General features: G+C 41.2%; 1 protein-coding gene across 1 annotated transcript; it reads right to left on the bottom strand.

Annotated features, from left to right (window-relative positions):
* Positions 1-1,246: 1,246 nt before the first annotated feature.
* On the bottom strand, positions 1,247-21,583 carry etnk2 (ethanolamine kinase 2). The gene is made up of 9 exons (XM_035151811.2): positions 21,172-21,583; positions 15,953-16,090; positions 15,739-15,860; positions 15,006-15,146; positions 11,602-11,744; positions 9,172-9,255; positions 8,920-9,080; positions 8,755-8,828; positions 1,247-6,343 (listed from the first exon to the last, which is right to left on the bottom strand). Exons 1-9 carry the CDS (start codon positions 21,316-21,318, stop codon positions 6,271-6,273), a joined length of 1,083 nt encoding a protein of 360 aa, XP_035007702.1. The 5' UTR covers positions 21,319-21,583; the 3' UTR covers positions 1,247-6,270.
* Positions 21,584-21,607: the final 24 nt, after the last annotated feature.

Here is a 21,607-nt window from a genome sequence, read left to right on the forward strand (position 1 = left end):
CCTTGTCCTCCCATTTCATATATTTGCCTTACACATGTCAGTTAATCAAAAGCCAACCAGGAAACTTGGAGAAGCAGATATTTGAACACAGACACAGCAGTAAGTAATGACACTGGTTGATATTGTTCACACACCTACATGGAACACAGGTGTAATGACCTGAACGTGTGTGGGACTGTGTGATGCTTAAGAGTAACAAATACTGTGAAAACACCATGAAAGGACTTTGTTGTTTGTACTGAAGAACAATGACAAATGTGTATACATTTAATATTGTATGTAAAGTATTTGCATGGCCATGTGTTTCTTTTTAGTAAAAATGCAGTTATAAATGTTGCCAATCCATTAATAAGTACTTACAATTTCACACTTTAAGCATAGAATTAGCATCAGTAATATTTCATCAACTGGTTTGCAGTTAGTTAGTATGACTTTAATGATAGATAGTGGTATTACAAATTTCTAATGAGCCATAAGCAAAAGTCATAATAAATCCTGAGTTCTACAATCCATCATGTCTCTGGCGATGAATGTAAATAAGCAGTTTTACGTTGAGATTGTAGATAATTGACTAAAAACCATCAAAGTGAAGAATGTAACTAAGACTGTGCCTGATTTGACTGACATCACCTGGACAACACATCACACAGCCCATAACTGTCAGCTAATGATCCTTACTTGTGCAAAGAAATACATGACATCACTGTTGCAAATCTCTCAGACGAAAGAACCAGGAGACAGAGAATAGCATGGTCATAGTAAAAAGCTGATTGACATAATAGCTTTTCATGAACTTTAGTGAGTAATGTCTTAAGTATGATGAAAGCCTGAACTTGTCCCTGTAAAACCATTGGGATTATTTTCTTAATATTAATCTGCTGCAGATTCTGAAGGGTACACAAGTGTCACTCTCAAAACACAGTCGCTCCCACTGGTGGTTTTGCAGCTAAATAGGTTTTGATTATTCTACTGGCACTGATATAAGTGTGTAGGAAAAGACACGTTTTGTTGTCTAACATCTTGGAAGACATAACCATGGTGTTTGTCAGCTTGTGTGTGCTTTTAGCAGGATGTCCTCCAACACAAGTTCTGCCTTTCTTCCTCCTGCCAGGGCCACGGCACAGGGTCAGCTGGCACACAGACACAAACACGGGAGGAAACTGGAGTCTCAACAAAAGAAAAGTCACATATTGGCTGTTTTATGAATTCCCACCAATTCTGAGACCACAGAAACCACAAGTAGACATGTTTTTCCCCATTTTATACATTTTTATGGAAATATTCACTGACAACTGTTAAATAATTATCCTTGCCACTCCTACAGAGAGGTGAAGGATCACTGTAGTGTACAGTAAGCTTCACAGTATTTCTTACAGTATGTACATCCTCCATCTCCGCTGGCCGCACACACTGACTCAGTGGATGAGCACATTACAAAGTCACATCTACAGGCCAAACGCTGGCTCGCTCTACATTTCAAGTCAAAGCATTTACAAAAAGTGAATATCGGCATAACAAGAAACAAAAATAATCAGTTATCTGTACAGTGTTTGCACACAAAAATAGTTAATCTCAAATGAACTGCAATGCAAACTCTCTGAAGGTAACCATTTTGGTATGATTGGAAAACAATAAAAGAAAATGTGTGAAAAACTGTTAGATTCACTCAATAAATAAACCCTTTTTAAAATTGCTTTCAAACACCATAAAAAGGCCAAACGCAAAGAGGGGGACATCTTTGATGGCAATAGGAAATTCAGACAGACAGTCTGGAATCAGAGTGGTCGCCACAGAAACAGTGAAAGTGTATCATGAACTTCATGAAATATTCACAGTAGCTTCTCGTTTGGCTCAGTGTCACCTTACCCAGTATGCAGTGATGAAGTCAACGTTGCTTCTATTAATGTTAATAAGAAACATACATTATTCAGAGCATGAATATGATACTTGCATGAAGTTTAACATCTCCTTTTCATTCTATGGCTTGTACATCTGCAACTGTCAGTGCAAAACCTTCAGCTACCTTTTGGTAAACAACATGTCAATTTTCTCCCTTCCAATCATTTGCCTATGACTATTTGAAGGCCCATGAACTTAATATTTTTTCAAGTTGTGTATATCCACATGCCTACAAAGAGCTGGTTGTACTCACATTCTGTAAAGCCCCCCAAAACATTGAAGATCATGGAACACAAATTCCCTCATTCCACTTACTACCGTTTTCCAGTCCTCATATTCTTTTATCCTTTTCTTTTGCCATTACATTTAATGAGATGTATTATTTGATCTGCTGTCTTTGATTTTAAAAGGACATTGTAGTGGCTTCTTGTTTTAGATTTTATTTTCCCTCTTTGTGAAGCCGGTCACATATGTTTTGAAAAGGTGGGATATGAATAAAGTTATTAATTAACAGATCTCTCTACAGATCAATATGAGAATAGAGAAAACTCTATTAACCAAGACTATGTGGTGCATCTGAAAGCTCCTGAAAAAACATAGTAAGTGTACTTTGGACTTGAAGTTATGTCTAATATGTAACATAGATGTAGTTTGTGTATTTAAAGAGAAACTAAACACTTACTAAAAAAGCAGTTAGAATTCTCACTTTGCTGCAGTGTCTGTACTCTGAGACATCACTCTTGGGTGTGGGTACTGATACAACAACTTGAAACTGGCATTTAAAAACACTGCTTTTTAAGCCTGCTATTAGGTTACTCTTTAAATACCTGACAATCATTTTGAGAGTGATAGTGATTTTCAGAATTGTGTTTTGATTTTTGATGATGTTTAACTCAATATACTGTAAAGTTACATGTGTCTGCTTTTCATTCAGTCAAAGGGTTCTTCAGTGTTTTAGAAACCTAATATGAGATGCATGTTGACATCCATATGAAACAGACACGGGACTGAACCAATTTCAGTAACATAAACAGTTGGTGACAAACATTGTGGTTCCACACTACATGGTGGGTAAGGTGAGCAAAAATTAGCGCACTCCTCTGTGGAATGTTTTCAGTTCAACCCTACAGCCTTTAACACTAGTGTCCAGACAACATCAAGAAATAGTGATGTCGTTTCAGAGGAAATATAATAAACCCGAACCTAAACTGTGTCAACAGATGAGGTCCACTCAGGGTCAGTATCCTTCATTAGGTGAATGGAGAAGCTCATGGAGTGTAAATGCCCTCTTCATCTAGGCTAAATTCCGATAAGGATATTAGGATTGTGCATTCAAGCAGCAAGCTCACTAATTTGGCCTTTGTCTGCAAATCTACTAAGCAGATTACTCCACTATTAGTTCCCTAAAATAAGAGCCTCTCGATTATTCTCACCCTAAAAATTAACCATTGTTGTGGATGATTGCACTTATTTTTTATAAAAACTAATTTCAGGAAAATTCTGTTGGTTGGTTTTTGCTCCCAAAAATTGCCTTCATATCAGTTCATCTTCCACTAAGTAACCTCTTAAATTCATTTAGCCTCACAGAGCCCTAAAATGAGTTATAATTCACATTCAGACAGCTCTTATCATCACTTCTGAGTCTAAGATCCATGGACACATTTCAGACATAAATGTGACCCCTCTAAAAACACTTATGACTGAAAACCAATATCGTCAGTTAGTCTCTGTCTGTTCTGTTGTTTAAAAGGCTGCCACTCAACTGGGAAATTATTAAACCCGTCAGTTACATGAGATCTTGTGTGGGGGACAAATGTTAGAGTTCAGTGTCACCCCCCCTGGGGGGGTCAATTTGTGTGTGTGTGATAGAGAAGTCCGTCCTCTTTTCTGGAGCCCAGCTTGAAAGAACAGCTTCAGAGATTGAGGTATGTATTTACCAGTCGCCGGACCGGATAGATCAGTGATTACGTCAATGATGGGAAGGAGGACTGAATCCTGTCCTGTTGGTTATGGAAGTGCGTGTGTGGCACTGAGATTTAAAATAGAATAAATGCTAAATTGTCATAACCAAGACAATTAGAGACCACTCTGGGAAGCATTCTTTAACAAATGTTGACAGTTCATAGACTAATGAATAATCAAAACAATAAGCGATAGTAAACATGATCATTAGTTTGACGCAGGTGATATCAATTGAGTCATTTCAGCCTGGAACTGGAGACACCAATCTCCAAATAGAAATCCTGCATTGCAACCTAGGAATGTCAAGTTTGCAAGACATAGGCATCCACCAATCAGGGAAGGTCTGACAACATATGTTAACAAGTTGCATTGAGGGAAATGTAAATTCAGTGCTTTGGTAGTTTTAACACATACTAGAGTAAAGTCCGGATATTTCGGCTGATTCATTTTTGATTCAAATTGTATTATAAATCTGTCTCTTGGGTCCCCCCCTAAATGCAATACTAAGAGTGGACATGGTGCGAAGAGCCCCAAAGGGAATCAAACCACAGCCTCAAGCAGAGATGAGGAGCAGGTAACTAGAGCGTCACATTTGCAGAGTGAAGTCAAATTTGGAAATCTGAACATCCACATCCTTGTTCAAATGTGTTCATTGTGCATGACATACATACAATCCATAGTCCAGGAGCTATTACTCCTCTCATGTTATGTGCTACATCACTACTCTGTAAACTCCCTTATTTCAAACTCCCCATCTGTAGACTTTTGTATTATTTGAAGTCTCCAGACCACACCATTGCTGACTCGAGTGACATCACTTGAGTTAATCTTATGATTTCATGCTGTGGACCAACAAAACGTTTTCATCACCATTTATTTCATATTGGAGTCCCACTTTAAGGGTTCAAGCTTTGTTTAAGTGTTGATTTACTCCTCTCTGGAATGGACAGAGGTGATCTCATGATGGACAGTGAGCCCCAGAAAACTCATTCCTGGCTCCTTCTTAAAGCTACATTCAATTTGACCCTCCACACAAATTACGCAATGTGTAATTATGCAAGACAAATTTGGCTGTAGGTCTGTGATGTGACTGGATTACAGAGTGGAGCTGAGAGCAGTCTCTGATGTTAAGTTGTCCAGTGGAACAGGCGTTACTCTCTCAACATCTGTGGGCAAAATGAGGGATGAAACCTGACTGTGGTGGGAGGAGAATAAAGATGGTAAACTGAGGAGCAGTAAAGCATTAGGAGGGAGGATTTTCCAAGAGGTCTGGAAAGTTTAACAGAGCATGTCGCTTTAACCATAAAAGTCAAGGAGGTGGAAAAATGGTTTGAGGACAGAAATGGACAGAGATTAAAGTGGCCTTCACACGAGTCTCATTCATATCTGCTGCTGCTCCCCTGCCCCAACTAAAACAACCCAAAGTGAACAGAAGTTGACCTGAGATGTTAAATAATCTACAAACATAACAAAAAGCACATTTACATTCTCTCTATCACTGACTGCTAGAACACAATAGTGATTCAACCTACTGCCAGTCATTGAGAAGCTTTTCCTTTTGTCGCTCCACACACGTTAAAGTGTCAGGTTGGTCTTTCCAGGAGAAAAGTCCACGAGCTCAAAGAAAAGTCTTTTTCATACTTCAGCACCAGCAACAGCAACAGCTTGCCCAATAGTTAGAGGAGGAACCGACAGAAGCTCAAACTGCATCAATCAGAGGAAAGGAGACGGCACAGTGCCACTCAAAGCAATAGATGCACAGGCGGACTCTGGGAAGTACAGTGCAGAAATATCACAGCAACAAGCACTTAGCACCAAAAACTGAGAAATGCGAATGACGGATCAGGTAGATTAGAATTGTTAAAAGGAGGAATGTTCTCACTGCACACCATATGCAGAATTTGAGGAATCCCAGGTGAAAAGCATCTGTAGCCAGTTTCTAACTGTAATGAGGACGTGGCATTGAGCCACAGATACAATGCACAGAACAGGACAAACTAACTGTCCATACAGTGTCATCCCGCTTTTGACCTTCATTACCAGCGATGTGGAAAAATTTGGCCCTGGTGTGAAGGACAGTAAAGCAGCGATCTCTACCCAAACTCAGACTGCTGTGCTCACTACGACTGGTTCAGCTGCTGAGGGAAAGCAAGGCGTCAGGTTTATAGAGATAAATTAAGAACATACACACAATGAACTAATGGAAGTTTTATAGTTGTTGAGCTAGAGTTGTGACAGATGTGGAGCCAAGTCTGGAGGAATAAAAGAGCAACTGTGCTTGTTGCAGAAAAAGGATGCCAGGTAGACCAAGCAGTGCTTCATTGGCAACTGGCTCACTGAGAAGAGTTCCCACCATAAAACCTGTTACACCCTCTTGCTTGTCTTCTCGCCTCATCCTCTCATCTCCTCTCATTCTGGGATCTGCATGGCCATCACCGCAGGTTTGGTCTTGAAGTACTGGTTGAAGCGAAGCACAGCGTACCTGCAACAAACATATAGGAGGGATCAGTCCAGTAGAGAAGTGAAAATAAAAATTCTAATCCCCCACTGCTGTGCAAAATTTCCCATCCTTCAAAACAGGTTAAAATATGTTTAAAAAAGGTAAAGCCTTCAAATGTTATTACAAAATTTATATTTGTTTTTGGTTCATTACCATTACAGATTTCTTTGTCCATTGATTACAAACAACAATTTGTAAGGACAGATCGCTCATCTAAATTTTTCCCTAAGTAGAAACTAGTTAGCCTAGCATGCTATTTTCTACCAGTGGGGGCCTGTCAATATGGAGCGACGCCCCCTCCAACATCCTGAGAAAGAAAATGTATATAAACATTTTAAATTTAATTTAATTATATAATAATATTTTACTAGAACAATGCTCATGGTAGACTGTGAGCACCTGTGAGTTTTCAATATAAGATGTTTTCAAATTGTATTTGTTTAATTTCTGTCTAAATACATACTTCCTGGTGTGGGGCACCGGCCAAATTAGAGTGAATGTAAGTTCTAAAGGTTTTGGCAACCGAGGGACCTGAGGCTGCTTTTTAATTGGTTGTTGCAGATTTTCCACAGGACGCAGCTCTCTGCACTCTCACTTTTATTTACAGCGAATTGGTATTGATTTACTTTTCTTTACATCTAATGTGATTGGTCGACCGTCACTGAGTTACTTCTGCTGCGAGCTGACCGGCAAAGTTTTGGCAACTTCAGGTGGAATTGCTGCAAATCCGGTAATTTCGCTACAAAAACACTCTTTCATAAGGAAAAAAACAGGATAAAGGAGCTCGGTACGAACCGACCGATTTACAGATTCAGCAGCCGGCAAGTGATCGAGGACGAGCGTACACCTGGGGCTTCTCTCCTCTTGTTATGAGAAACAGAGTTGACTAACTGGATGTGGTGTTAGTAATGTCTTTTATTGCTTCCCCTGTTTTTCTGTTTTAAAGTCTTGGCACGGAGGTACTGTGGACAACGACGGGGTGCGAGACCTAAAACATCTCTCTGAAAAATGCAAACGGCATGAAAGTTCCCACAGTCACTTAGACAACACAATGAGGCTACATGTTTGCAGCGCTGAAGGCTACAGGATTGGCATGTTGTGTGTTGTTCTGTTTTGTTGAGTCTAGCTTAAGTTTGTTTGTCCAATACATTTTATCACTAGCTGCAACTGTTTTCCACCTATAATGGTGGAATACAAACATGCACATAAAACTTACTAGCTCCCACAAGGAAAACTGATTATAGTTAGTTTAGCTTGCTGAATCAAAGCAGACTTTACTCTCATTCATGTCATTTTAACATCTGCTGATTCACTTGTAGGTCTCATACATTCATTGTTGTGTTTGTCTTACATTATATAAAGGAGGATAACTATCTAGCATTAGCTGTCTCTCCTTCATTGGTCCAGTTGTGGTTACAGCAAATCACCAAACTGTCAATACTCTTTTCGTTTTAATGCATTCAAGATATAGTAATTTAATAATTAGCTTAAAATATTTTCTCACTTACTCACCCAGAGACTAAGAAGCCACACCCCGTTTATCCAGGAACATAAATATTAACACAGAAGGTTTTTATAAAGATCAGCTCTAAGTGCGAGTAATTAGAAAAGAGCGGAGGAGCAGAGTCACTTGTTGACCATCGGAGTACTGCACCAGGGGGGCCAGGCAGGGCCACCCTTATGCAGTAGAGGCTAAAGATGCAGCACACAGGTCTTAACTGAATGAATGTCAAATCAGCGTGGAGAGCACTGACCGCTGTTATAGACTGAGATATTTGAGTTAAAACCGTTATTTTGTAAATTACAGCACACTTGTAGTAACAGTAAAAAATACTTTTTTAAAGCACCAATCATGAAGCTAGTGAAGATGCACACCTCTAGCAGTCATACAGTGATAGAAAATTATTCATGTATAGAAATAGAACTGTAGCCCTCTGAATCGGATCAAATAGGTGCGGAGATTCCCAGCCCTAGAGTGATTTGTTTGTAGTCCATGAACCTCCTCTCTGTAAACCACTAGTGGAGGCAAACCTGGGCTGGGTCGAAAGTCCACTTAATCTCCTTTCCAAACCACTATTCCTTGATCCTGATTTAAAACGTCCGGAGGTCAAGGAAAGATATGAGTGAGAAGTCGTAAGGACTTAGAAACAGAGAAACATCATGAAATGGACAATACGACTGCACCCTTGGTGTCTGTTAGTGTTACAGGTGTGTAGGCAGGAGATGTTAAGCGGAATGGACACTTACAAATGAAATGAGAGGCATGCAGACTATAGGTTTTTAAGTTTCAGCCTTTCATTCATTTCTGTTTAACCCACACAGTCAAAAATGTAACTTGATAAGCAATATTCTACAAAGGGGGGCACCACACAAAGTCACACACACACACTTACCCGAGGAAGTCAAAATCGATGGAGGAGTATTTTGCCTGGATGAGTGCCCAGAAGCCCCAAAAGAAGTGAGAAGCCTTGGGGGAGACAAATCAGATATCAGGTGAGGTCAAGTCATGTGAGACACAGGGCGTGTGAGTGTGTGTTTGCCAACATTTTCTTCCTCACCAGAGCAAACTTGTTGACCTGTACATAGAGTGTCTCCAGCTCCCGCGGGCTGACATCCTCTGTGTTCTTGGTGAAGAGTTTGTAGGCCTGCAGGTAAATTTTGAGCCAGTCCATTTGCATTTCCCGACTGGGGTACAGCCCATAGTCCAACTCAGCCATACCTGATCACACACAGTTGTATAAGAAGCTATACTACAGTACATGGATTTAAGATTTACCCTCACAGACAAATCACGCTGTGGTTCAACAAACCTGCAAACTCATTGAAGTGGTTGCCGATGTCGAAGGCCTGGTAGTTGTAGCTGGAGTACTCATAGTCAATGAACCGAACATGACCTGAAAACACATGAAATGTATTTAGATTTAGGTGCTGAAAAAAGTACCTTGGTATCTCCACTCCCAAAAAGCAGCCTGGTGCATCTTTAAACCTAGTTAGGAAAAATGGAAAGCCTGACTTCAGAACTCAATTGACCGTTGATGTTCCGATGAGGGCAGAGTGGCACCCTGTGGTGTTAATGGATGTTCTAACAACTCAGACATTGTCAGAGAGGCCCTTTTCTGTGCAACAGTTTTCGACTATAGCCGAGTTTTTAGACAATAACTCCAGAAAATGTCTAGAGAAAGGGGTCAGAACATTTTGCGGAGCTTGCATTTCATGTATGAAGAACGCAGCAGGAGATTGTCCGAGTCAGACACTAATAACAACAACAGGAGACTTTCCAGATTATTCATGCTACTAGGTAGAGCACGCAGAAGGCAGGACATAACTTTGATGCCTTATAAATTGTGGGAATTGTAAAGCAAGCACACATTTTTGACACTAATTCCTTTGTTTCAGCTTCATAATGTGAATATTTGCGAGTCGAATAATCTTCTTTCATTGCAAAGTCAACAGCCCTGGGTTTTTCGGACTGTTCTGGGAAACTGTGATGGGCATTTTATCCATCTGGAAAATAATCCTATGTTGCAGCCCATATCTAAAAATATGTACAACATCATCTCTTACTCTCTCCCAATCTGACAACCCTATCTCACCAACAGATTCTGTACCTGTCTGTCGCAACATTCGCTTCCTCCTGTCCTCTTACTTCACGGCAGGTGCGCAAGTCCCCCCCAGCTCCGTGGTTGTCCGACTCAATGTGTTCCCCATTCTCCAAACCAACATTCTGAAAGTAGCTTTCCATCAACCACATCTAGATCACCAGTCTATTGCTACTGACCTTCTTCCTTTTCCCACCCGTCTTATAAACACTTCCCTATCAACTGGCTGTTTCCCTAACTCTCTTAGAGAGGCAAGAGTTAACCCTCTCCTCAAGAAACCCACCCTCAACCTATCTGAAGTAAACAACTACAGACCTGTCTCTCTTCTTCCTTTTCTCTCCAACGCACTTGAGTGTACGATCATTAATCAACTCTCCTCCTATCTTCACCATAACAACCTTCTTGATCCTCACCAGTCTGGTTTCAAGGCAGGCCACTCAACTGAGACTGCCCTCCTTGCTGTCACTGAGCAACTTCACACTGCTTGAGCAGTCTCTCTCGTCTGTCCTCATCCTTCTAGACCTTCCTGCTGCATTTGACACAGTGAAGCACCAGATCCTTATTTCCTCCCTTCAGGACCTGGGTGTCTCAGGCTCTGCTCTCTCCCTGCTCACATTCTACCTCAAAGGCCGTACCTTCTGGGTAACTTGGAGAGGACCTGTGTCAGAACCTTGTCCTCTCACTACTGGGGTCCATCAAGGTTCCGTCCTGGGTCCCCTCCTTTTTTCTCTGCCCACCTACTCTCACGGCTCTGTAATTCACTCACATGGCTTTACCTACCACAGCTACGCAGATGACATCCAACTTATTCTCTCTTTTCCCCAATCTGAAACACAGGTAGCAGCACAAATCTCTCCCTGTCTGACTGACATCTCTCAGTGGATGTCCGCACACCATTTAAAAATCCACCTTGACAATACCAAGCTACTTTTCCTTCCAGGGAAAGGCTCTCCCACCCACGACCTTACTATCACCATCAACTACTCGTTGGTAGCCCCCACCCAGACCGCAGGGAACCTGGGTGTGACAATCGACAGTCAACTCTCCCTCACTGCCAACATTGCTGCAACAACCAGATCGTGTAGATACATGCTGCACAATATCAGGAGGAATACGTCCCGTTCTCACTCAGAAGGTGGCGCAGGTTCTGGTCCAGGCTCTGGTCATCTCACGCCTAGACTACTGCAACTCCCTCCTGTCTGGTCTGCCTGCTAGTGCCATCCGACCTCTGCAGTTCATCCAGAGGCTGCATGCTAAAAACACATGTCCCTCTGACTACACCTTGGTTAAGAAGATGATGGTCTAATAACCATCGTCAAATCTCAAAAAGTTGAGAAAGCTGGGTTTAGTTGCACTTATATGTTGCACTTGCATGTAGCACTTTGTAGTTTGGCTTTTTTTAAGCTTATGTACTTACATGATTCTTTCTGTTCTGGGTTTGTACCCTCATGGTTGAATACACTTATTGTAAGTCACTTTGGATAAAAGTGTCAGCTAAATTATATGTAATGTAATGTAACATCACTCCACATCACATATACAGTATCTGTATGACGTTTAGTGCTGCAGTGTGATGAGATCACTCTGGTTGTTAGTTGATGAATAAATGGGTGATGCTGGGATTTACTAGAGGGTACCCACCCTCTTTGTTGTTGTGGATGATGTTCTTGCAGAGCAGGTCATTGTGGCAGAGCACTACAGGGGAGCCAAGTGTGGATAGATGCTCCTTCATCCAAACCATCTCCTGCTCCAAAACGGCCTTGCTGGGCACCTCCTGCTGGATCCTGGGCAGCGAACACAGAGACAGATCAAGAGAGAAGAAAATGTCAGCACACTTCAGGTACTGCAAACACAACACTGGGCCCTGTGTGCATGGTAAGGGAAAGTGACAGGAACTGTTTTACTACGTAGGTATTGTGGATATAAATAAACAACCTTTCATTGTTTTGGTATCATTACTGAGCAGGAACAAACTGTGTGGGATGTGAAAACAGCTGAGATCGACATGCACTAACAATGCACAGGCTCAGCGTGGCACTGCCCAGCTGTTCTCCTGGGATCAAAGTGACAGAGAAACAGGCTCCCAGTGGATACACATAGAGCTCCAGCTCCTAAATCAACATGGACACAGTATCATGTTCCATAAATGTTTGACATGTGATCTAATCTATCACTGTATGGTATTCACTTATCACCATGTATTAAAATATTTGACCTTTTCCAACTGGGTGCATATGACACAGGCCGACTGAACGTTGATACATCCAACCAATGTTCAGCCGAAGTTGGGCGACACGCTGACCCATTCAGATCACCTGTGTCTGTCTGACAGTGGTATTATTGGCTAGTGGAGAAAGGGTTAAGTCAACGTGTCTTAGCCAACCAGACCGGAGTACTGAGCAGAGACCCCTGTGCTAACTGTAATGTGCTTATGAGATTTAATCCACGGTCACAGTCAGCCTGATAGCAGGAGACGAGAGACAACAGAGGGGGAGGCTGGGAAAACAAGCGCACACACAAGACATTACATAGACTTAAATTAGTTTCCTGGAGACTTTCTCGAATCTTAATAATAACTACTACTAGCCTGACTCCCTTACTCTCTACCCCTGAAAATGTGCCTTCACTTTATGGTTAAAAGGGTCCTACAAGGAAGTTTTCATTTCCGTTGATTGTGGCACCTCTGTGGACAAAAGCACTAGTTTCCACTGTCACCTGCTGTAAAAACCTCGGTTCAGAGAGTATAAGCAATTGTTTGTTGAAGGAGTGAAATAAAAGACAAACAAAAAAAGAGACATGTAGTGAGTTCAGGACAAACACCAAGAAAATTACGACACCGCAGGTCTCATTAGATTGTTTCCACTGTAATAATATAACATGAAACAAGGACTGCATCAGTTTAAATCCTCTTCTCAGACCACTGTCTCTCTCAGCGATACCTGGGCGCACGTACCAAAGCGTGACAAGGGGAGGGGTTCAAAGATCAAAATACTCAACATCTTCATACAAAAATAAAGATACATAAAATATGAACCCATTTGTCAGTAAAGACAATCTTTTAACAATATCATTACTGATCTAACATACCCATTAATTATTAACTACGTTTATACAGGTACAAGAAATCCATACTCGCCACTCCTCTTGTGGGCAAATGGCACATCCCACCTGAGAGAATACCAAATCAGGAAGAATCCCCACAAACACACAGATTCTTCCTGACTCGCTGCCTCACCTTTACCTGCCGCTCCTTCCAGAGTCTCATCTATTCACTCCCTGCCTCACACAAATTTAGCACAGACATCATAATGTTGATATGTGGGATGTAACCAGTGTTTTATGTCATCGCTAATGAAATAACTTTCTATTACACTGGAATATCACACGTCACACAGACATCTGCCAGTTCTTTGCGAATGCCCATTAAAATGTGGGTTTTATACGCCGTGATCCAGACGGTGTTGTAACAAGTGTCTGCTGTCCAGGAGCAGGGCACTCGAGCTGTCTGTGTTACCAAGGAAGAGAGGAAAGTGACCCGATACACAGAGTTAAGCAAACATCTGCTGGCCCACTGCATGCCTCAGACTCCATAATCCAGTCGCCTGTTACTGTTACAGTTATATAAACCACATGCTGGACTTAATCTAATAGCCATTAGAACAAAGATATCAGCTGTGACTGGGCAGCTGGCCCGGTTATGAAACTGTCCACCTTTGTCCACAGGTTCAGTGTCAAGATGCAAAGTGAACCATCTTCAGCGTGAACTCCCATTAACTCTACTGTGTCTGATCAGAGAAGGATCTGATTATCATATCAGCAGATAATCTATAGCCTTGACCTCTAACGTTCCTTTCTTTCATTATTACACACTATATCAACAGGCCTTAGATTGATTGCAACACATGAAAGGGTGTTTGTATTTAATTTTTATAATCCACATTACTTCTCTGAAGACCTTATGTAGGTTTTAGTTTTTTTTCCTAATTAGACAATATTATCATTTACAGCTGTTTACTCATCAATTGGGCAGAAACATTGTGTGGTCAGCATTACACTTAACTCCTTCACTTACAAAGAGCTGTGTCCAGCAGTGGAAAGCAGTGCTGATGTCAACTCTTCTCTTGCTTTTATTCCGATCACTTCTTAGCTTCTTCTGAAGTTAGCTTTCTATCCTCAGAGGGCGTATTGTATCCCTTTGTCTTGTAAATGAAATGATGACAGAAGCTGTTGGCAAGTGACCATCACCACCACATGCTGATATATATAGCACTTTTAACTTCTAAATAACAAGACTATGAGTCTACACAGCCACACTAGCAGTTCTGCTAGGTCTGTACTTATGTATGTAACATTATGTTTGAAATGCTAATATGCTAACTACATTAGCCCCAACAAAAGACAATGGTTGTGTCCGAAATCACTAGGGTTCGTCCGACGACGATGGCTGACGGGCATCACGATGTTGAGCCTACATTGTAATTGGGTCATTGTGACAGGATTACGACATCCAAGAGCGACAATGTGATAATTAAATGTTTATTTTACACTTAATAGGAGTGCAATGCATGATGCTTCATGTGGCTCAGCTAGTCACCATCTGTTGTACACTACTTTTGACGATGCACTGTAGGATAAGACAAGTCCACTATATAGGGTATAAAAAAATGCTACAAAATGGCGAGCTCACAATATAGTGATTAGTGAATGATTCGAGCTTAGGTTTGGAAACTTGGGAGATTGGCTAGTTTTGACGACTAGACAATTATATGTTAACTTCAGATAATCTTTTTTGAATGGAGAGAGTACCTGTGTAACACCTGCTCCTACAGATCTGCATCATGTTTAGCCTTAATGTTGCTAAGCCAGAGAGCGTCTTGTCATTGGGCTATAAATCAACCCACCTCTCTCTCCAACCAGATTATAATTCATAATACATGGGGTGGTTTTTGAGTCAGGGTGGGTTCAGGTAATTGATAAAAACATTTTGAGGGTTGCGTGGTGCACATTGGCTCTCATAAAAGGTTCGGCTGGACTCCAGATCTGACCTGATGTTGGAGGCTTGCTCTGTAAACTCTGTGGCCACAAGAGAGAAGTATTTTCTCATCTTGATCCAGAGGTTGGGTTTGGGGATGCAGCCGTTGTGTGCGTGGATTGCATGGATACGAGCCATCTCCCTGGATATCATTCTGAGAGGAGACAAATATACACACACAGAAAGATCACAATGGGATTTTCAACATGAACGATTACACTGTTTTCTACATGATTATAAAGAATTCCAAGGATCCAGTGACAGACAGCCATGCTTCAGAGTTAAGATAATGCTATCTACAAGGTTAGACAAGGACAAGAATCTCTTGCAGAGTTCCGGAAAGAAGTCTAATGAAAACAACACTTCATGTAATACACACTGAGCTGACACAAATAATGTGTTAAAAAACCCCAAGGACATTGAGCATTACCAAATAAAAGTATTACAATTGACTGCTTTGGGCATATTTCTGTTATAATCCAGGATGCCAGCAATTCTTTTGCACAAATATTTTTGGGATCAGCCCGTGTTTATTTGTTTCATCTGCATGTAACTTATTTGTGTATGCTTCACTTCGGTCTCTCCTGCAATGTTGAGGCATTGTAAAATAGTCTAAGATCCTATGTGGAAAAAACAAACCACAAAAGGGTTCTGAGCAAAACTCTACCTCCCAATATTTTATAAATGTATCATCTCTGGGCTAAGTCAAAATCCTGAGCAGGCCAATGACTCTACCATGTCCACACCTGAGCAGGGAAGGATCCCGGACATCCTGCGTCCCAAGAGCGTCCCCTTGCATGAACTCATAGCAGATGCCGTTCTGAAAGGTGCAGTAGAGGCGGGGCGCACAACCGTTTGCATGTAGCACCTAAACATGAGGCACACAAAAAAAAACACAGCACATTGAACAAATCTGTGGTGCTTAAGGAGAGAGCACATACCCATTTGTTTTTAAACTACCTGAAAGCTTTTGAGCTCATTGTCTCTGTCCACGATCAGCTCTGTCTTGTTGCCGTATACTCGCACCAGCACCACATCGTCCGGACTGTCCTCCACATAGCAGCCCACCAGCTTGTTGGTGGTTCCATCAGTGAAGAGCTGGGAAGAAAATGAGTCATATGATAGTTATTTATTATTCATTATTATTCATATTAACTTCATAGTTATTCATATTAACTTCATAGTTATTCACATATGACCAAAACTCATCTCAAGCCAATACTTTCTTGTTGTCTCAGCTGTTGTTTGACTAGTTACACCACTGACATTTTTTTACAAGCGCCAACAGCATGACAGATGAGCTGCAGCGAAAAAAGGTCTTGTGTCAGATTTTCTAGTTCAATTTCCATTTAGTTTATTGTAGTTATTTATTATTATTTCTATTATTTCCATTAGTCCTGCAAACCTAAACTTCTGGTGAATTGTTTTTTTTTTTTTTACATTGGCACAATGGAGGCACATTGAATCTTCTGCAGGTTGGTGCTGCCCAAAGAAAAGTCTCCCCTGCGTCTGAAGTAGGGCCTTAAATATCTGGATCGCAGCATCACTCCAGTGGAAGCCTTTGAGCCAAGCCCAACCCACTGCTGCAAACACAATAACAACATACACATGTGCCCCCAGCCCAGACGCTCACTCACGCATATCTGACATTCCACACGTGACTAACCACAAAGATGGGCGCACAGGCATCCCTGTTATGACCGTACATACACAAGCATACACGCCCTTGCTACCACATGACTGATCCAGTCTACCCGCCACACAATACGCCGCTAAGACCGGCAATCAATACATCGACAGACAGCGATAAGCTTGGACCCAGACAGAGGTAAACATTCATCCATATACTGTCTGACGTTTTATTCCCCCACCCCCCCATCATCAGTGAGTCTAGGTTCGGTGGTCTGATTGCATGGCCCTGAACTGGCTTCCTTTGGCAGAGAAGACTCAGTCTGTCTTCAGCGTGAGAACGTTGTAAAAGGAGATTGCTGCTCTGTTGCTACTGGCACAATCTGTCTGTTTTCAGAACCTCTGTGCGAGTGTGAGATGTTTGGAAATGACATTGTGTATTTACAGTAAAAGTCTTCCTGTCCAGGTGGAGGGACTAAGCAGCTGTTTCTATCAACAGTGCCCTGCTGCTCCCCACCACATTTAATGCTTCCCGCTTTCATCAAAACAACAGTCCTGCTGCTCAAGAACATCCTTCCTGACTCATCCAAAATAACCAACACTAAACTTAATCTCACATTGTCCTCACTCCATTATCTGCTGTGACTTGAATATATTGACAGTCATGCAGCTTTGCCATTCCACACCTGGACAATAGCATCCGGTGGGAAAAAGCTGTTTGGGTGACGGTCATTGAGAAAAGCCCTGGAAGTCAGGCCTTTCAGCAAGCGAGGTGAACACTGCCACGTTCTGGGTGGCAGGTGCGTAGTCCGATCCACAGAGATTAGCCAGCAGGATGTAAACACACGGTTGCCATAGCTGGGTGAAATCATGGCACCATGAGAGTCACAGCAGTAAATGGTGTCACTCCATTGACTTTGATCTGACAATGAGACATGAGTCACTTGATCCTTTACGAGGAATCAACTATGCAATTTCCTTTGCCTGACAGGCTCATCAACCTATTTACCAAACCACCACCTTCAGCATTTGTCAAGTAACTCGTGTAAAAGTCAACATCATATGTACTCTGGTTTTGTTAATATAAGAATATGCCCCTTTGTGGCAGTTGACTAATATTAAAAAGGACTCCTATCATGACCAGGGCGCTAAAATGTTTGATGTGCACATACCTAAATATGTCAAATGTATGCAAGACTACATAAAATAAAACTTTAACCCTGTCTGAATCACGTATTAGAGCTTTTTATAATTGTTCAAACAATTGTTTCTATTTTCAATGTATATTCTAAAACCTCTCAGAAATGAAATGCACGTCTCCATTTGTGGGGCATGAAAATACCACGAACAATGATGGAAATAAGTTCAGGACTATATATTTTATACCTGGCAAACTTGTTTTATTACAAATATCAGATTCAGAATGGAATGAACTATACCACAAAACCTCAAAAGAAAAGAGTCTACACAATGGTAAATCCAAAACCTAAACCCAGTCAAGTAACTAGTCTATTGAGTTTTAATTTTATTTGCTAAGAATTTGTGTATTTCGTTCCAACAGTACCACAGAAAAAGTTCAGACACCACACTTTACATATACGGGGACTGTGACTTCACAACTTGTTGGCACCTAAGATAATGACACAAACAGGCAGATAATACAGACTGATGCCATTGTTCTGCAACACACTTAATAGACATAGACTGATGATACCCATGCTCTTTAATTAACTGGTAGAGCTAAATGTTCAACAGACATGGTGAAGGCAACAAATAGCAGAGAGCCAACCCTGGAATAATATGTTATCTTGGAAAGATTAAGAAGTACTTGATATGACACCTGTACTTTTTTTTTTTTTTATTTGCTGCCTTAATATTCATTTAAAGAAATGAGTTAAATTTCTCCTTTTTCTTTTTGCTAAATTTTAAAAAGCTGGGTCCTTTCTGTGTGGAGTTTGCAGGTTCTCCCTGTGTCTGAGTGGGTTTTCTCCTGGTTCTCCGGTTTCCTACCATAGTCCAAACACATGCGGGTTATATTAATTGGAGACTCAAGACTGACTGTAGGTATTAATGTAAGACTGAAAGGTTGTTTGTTGGGTTGTATGTCAGCCCTGTGATGAGCTGGTGACCTGCCTGGGGTAAACCCTGCCTCTTGCACAATGTGGGCTGCATGGGATTGACTCCAGCAACCATTAAGAAAGGGATAAGCAGAAAATTGATGGATTATGATGGATTAAAATTTGTACTTTTATTCTAATATCTAAGGTGAGGTTTTTGTACCATTTCATAATGTAAAAAGGGTTGATTAACTGGTTGGCCAAAAGGCAGAACATGTATTGACAACTAATGTGATGAACAATTTATCCTTTCATTTATTTTATAGAATATTGCAATATGATATTATTTAAGCCTCTCAAATGTGAGAAGTTGCTGCTTTTAAATGTCTAAACACTACATTAGCTTAAATATTTATATTTTCTATATTATTCTAAAGTTCAATATATTTGTGTTTTTTTCTTTTTCTTTGATTTAGAATAAAGTTTAATTTAAGTTTGGTTAAACTGTCACCCAACAAGCCAATACATTTGTTTATCATAAGGATTTGATAACGACATCTTAAGAATCATTGCCCTTTTTTAGATAAACATTGGCCGATATAACAGTATCGGAAAGGTTTTTACCAGTATTGGCCCCAAAGAATCCATATCAGTTGGTTTTACAGAACATAAATTATTTTAATGATTTTCTGATGTTATGGAGCTAAAAAAAATATGTATTATGTAAAACATCAATTGTTGCAGCCCTGCTTTTATTTTAAGTACTTTATTAATATTATCAGCAGCAGCAGTTTAACTTTCTATGTCGATTACACCAAACTCATTGGATCTGACTAAAAACTCCATGTGACACAATTTCACAACATTAGTGCTGTAACTAGTAACTATACACCGTGTTGCAGCATTCTTCCATGCGAGCAGTGAGAGCCGAGTCTGTCATTGAAATCTCTGACTTCAGGATGAAGCTCCGTCCCACAGGTTTTGTCTGCAGGACTGGTTTTACAGTGTGTCTTTCATCCACAAGCAACAGAAACATGAAAGCTTGCTGTGACAACAAGGACCGAGTCTAGAGGAGCAACAGTTCCTCTCATTTACCTCTGGACCCTCTGGTTTCTGCTCCTGTCACTGTGAATTCATTAACAACTTTTATGGAATTGAAAGGCATTAAAACTAACAACATCCTTTTATTATTTTAATATAATGTGCAATAATATTTCAATATAACTTACTCCTATTATCATTGCCATTAACTAATTTCTATTGCCACTTTAGTTTAGCGTTAGTTTACTGTCTAATCTGTTGTTATTTCTGTTAGGCACTGGTTCTACTCCGAAGACACTTTATATTACTATTTTTATTTTCAATTATATTTTTACACTTAATAGTGTATTGTAGTACTCTATTGTATATTGCACTGTTACTGTAATCTTGAAGCAAGTCGACACAAGAATTTCCTTCAGGATTAATAGTCTATCTTATCTGAACAACTAGAGCAGACATATTTGTATATTTGTCCTTATGTCAACTTTATGTTTGCCATTTTCCCTTAAATGAACTTGTGTCTCCTCTATATACATAATATTGCCTTGTACAATGCAACTGAACTACACCATCAGTCATCGCGTTCGTTTTGGGGCATTTGCTGTTTGTCCGAATGACAATATTCTAACAAAGACAAAAATAATCGGATTATAAAACATGAGGGTTTATTTCTTAATTTTAGAGAATATTGTTTGCATGCTGTGCTGAAATGTACAGGTAAGGTCGATTTGTGTTGCAATTACTACGTGGGCATCTCAAAGGTCACTGAGCTGTTACACCCCTATGAGGTGTTAGTCGAGAACTTCAGGGCAGTAAAATCAACCCTTCCATACTTTATATACTTTATAAAGTGAGGTAATATTGTCTTTGTCTTTTGGCAGTATGCAATGACCAGACCCCACCATGGCATCTCATGTTTCTATTACTTTTAACACTGAGGCTGAGTCAGCCAGCTGTGACAGCCTCCATTAGGTGTGTCTTCTCCCATGAGAAATTAACAATCCTCATGTTTCCCAACCAAACCGACCTCCATGTCACCACCAGCTGACACTGACACCAGGTGACAGCCTGACTTGGCCTTCATGCAGACTATTGGCTGCTCCACGTTTCGTACTCTGGTCACATAAAGCTGTCTGATAAGGGAAATGACGTTAGCCCAATAGATATAATATTCCCCTGGTGTCTTGGACGCTAATCTACTAACCGGCACTAGCTTGCTAGCACAGTTAGGAGTTCCAACCGGCAGCATCTTGCTAGCTTAGCCCACATTGTTCCACTAAACACCGAAAGAAGGTCCTCATTCATAAATGAGAGGGGGAGCACGTCTGCCAGTGTCGTGTGTTAGTGAAGCACACCGGTGTGTCGTGTTTCCACGGCTCCCTCACACCGCTGCAGGGCTGTCAGTCTGAGCCTGGCCACACGGTGCTAAGCTAGCATGGCGGTAAACCTTACCTTGGTCTTGACATGGCTGGAGTCCCACGCCGGTCTCAGCTCTTTGATGAGCTCCATCGCTCCCCCCGCCACGTCGTGTTCGTCCACGAAGATGGGGATTTTCCTGATGACCGGCGAGCCGACGGGCACATGTATCTGAGTCTCCATCCTGCAGCCGCGTATCTGGATCGTTAATCTCCGGTTCCTTCACTTCCAGACACCGCAGCATGCAAAGTGTCGCTCGGTTTGCAAGCGGCTAAATCCTCAGTGTGCGTGTGCGTGTGAATGATTGTCAGGTTCTTATCTTGGTAAGTGCAGCGGTGGTGGCGAAGAGGAGGCTGAAGAAGATGAACGGTAACACTGCCGGTAGAGATGCTGGCCGCCGGTTTATCTTGGGAGCAGTCAACCCCCTGTACCACTTCCTCTTACTTGGCTCCGCCCTCCCGGGATCATCCGA

This window comes from Hippoglossus stenolepis, chromosome 3 (genome assembly GCF_022539355.2).
Source record: "Hippoglossus stenolepis isolate QCI-W04-F060 chromosome 3, HSTE1.2, whole genome shotgun sequence".
NCBI classification, from domain to species: Eukaryota; Metazoa; Chordata; class Actinopteri; order Pleuronectiformes; family Pleuronectidae; genus Hippoglossus; species Hippoglossus stenolepis.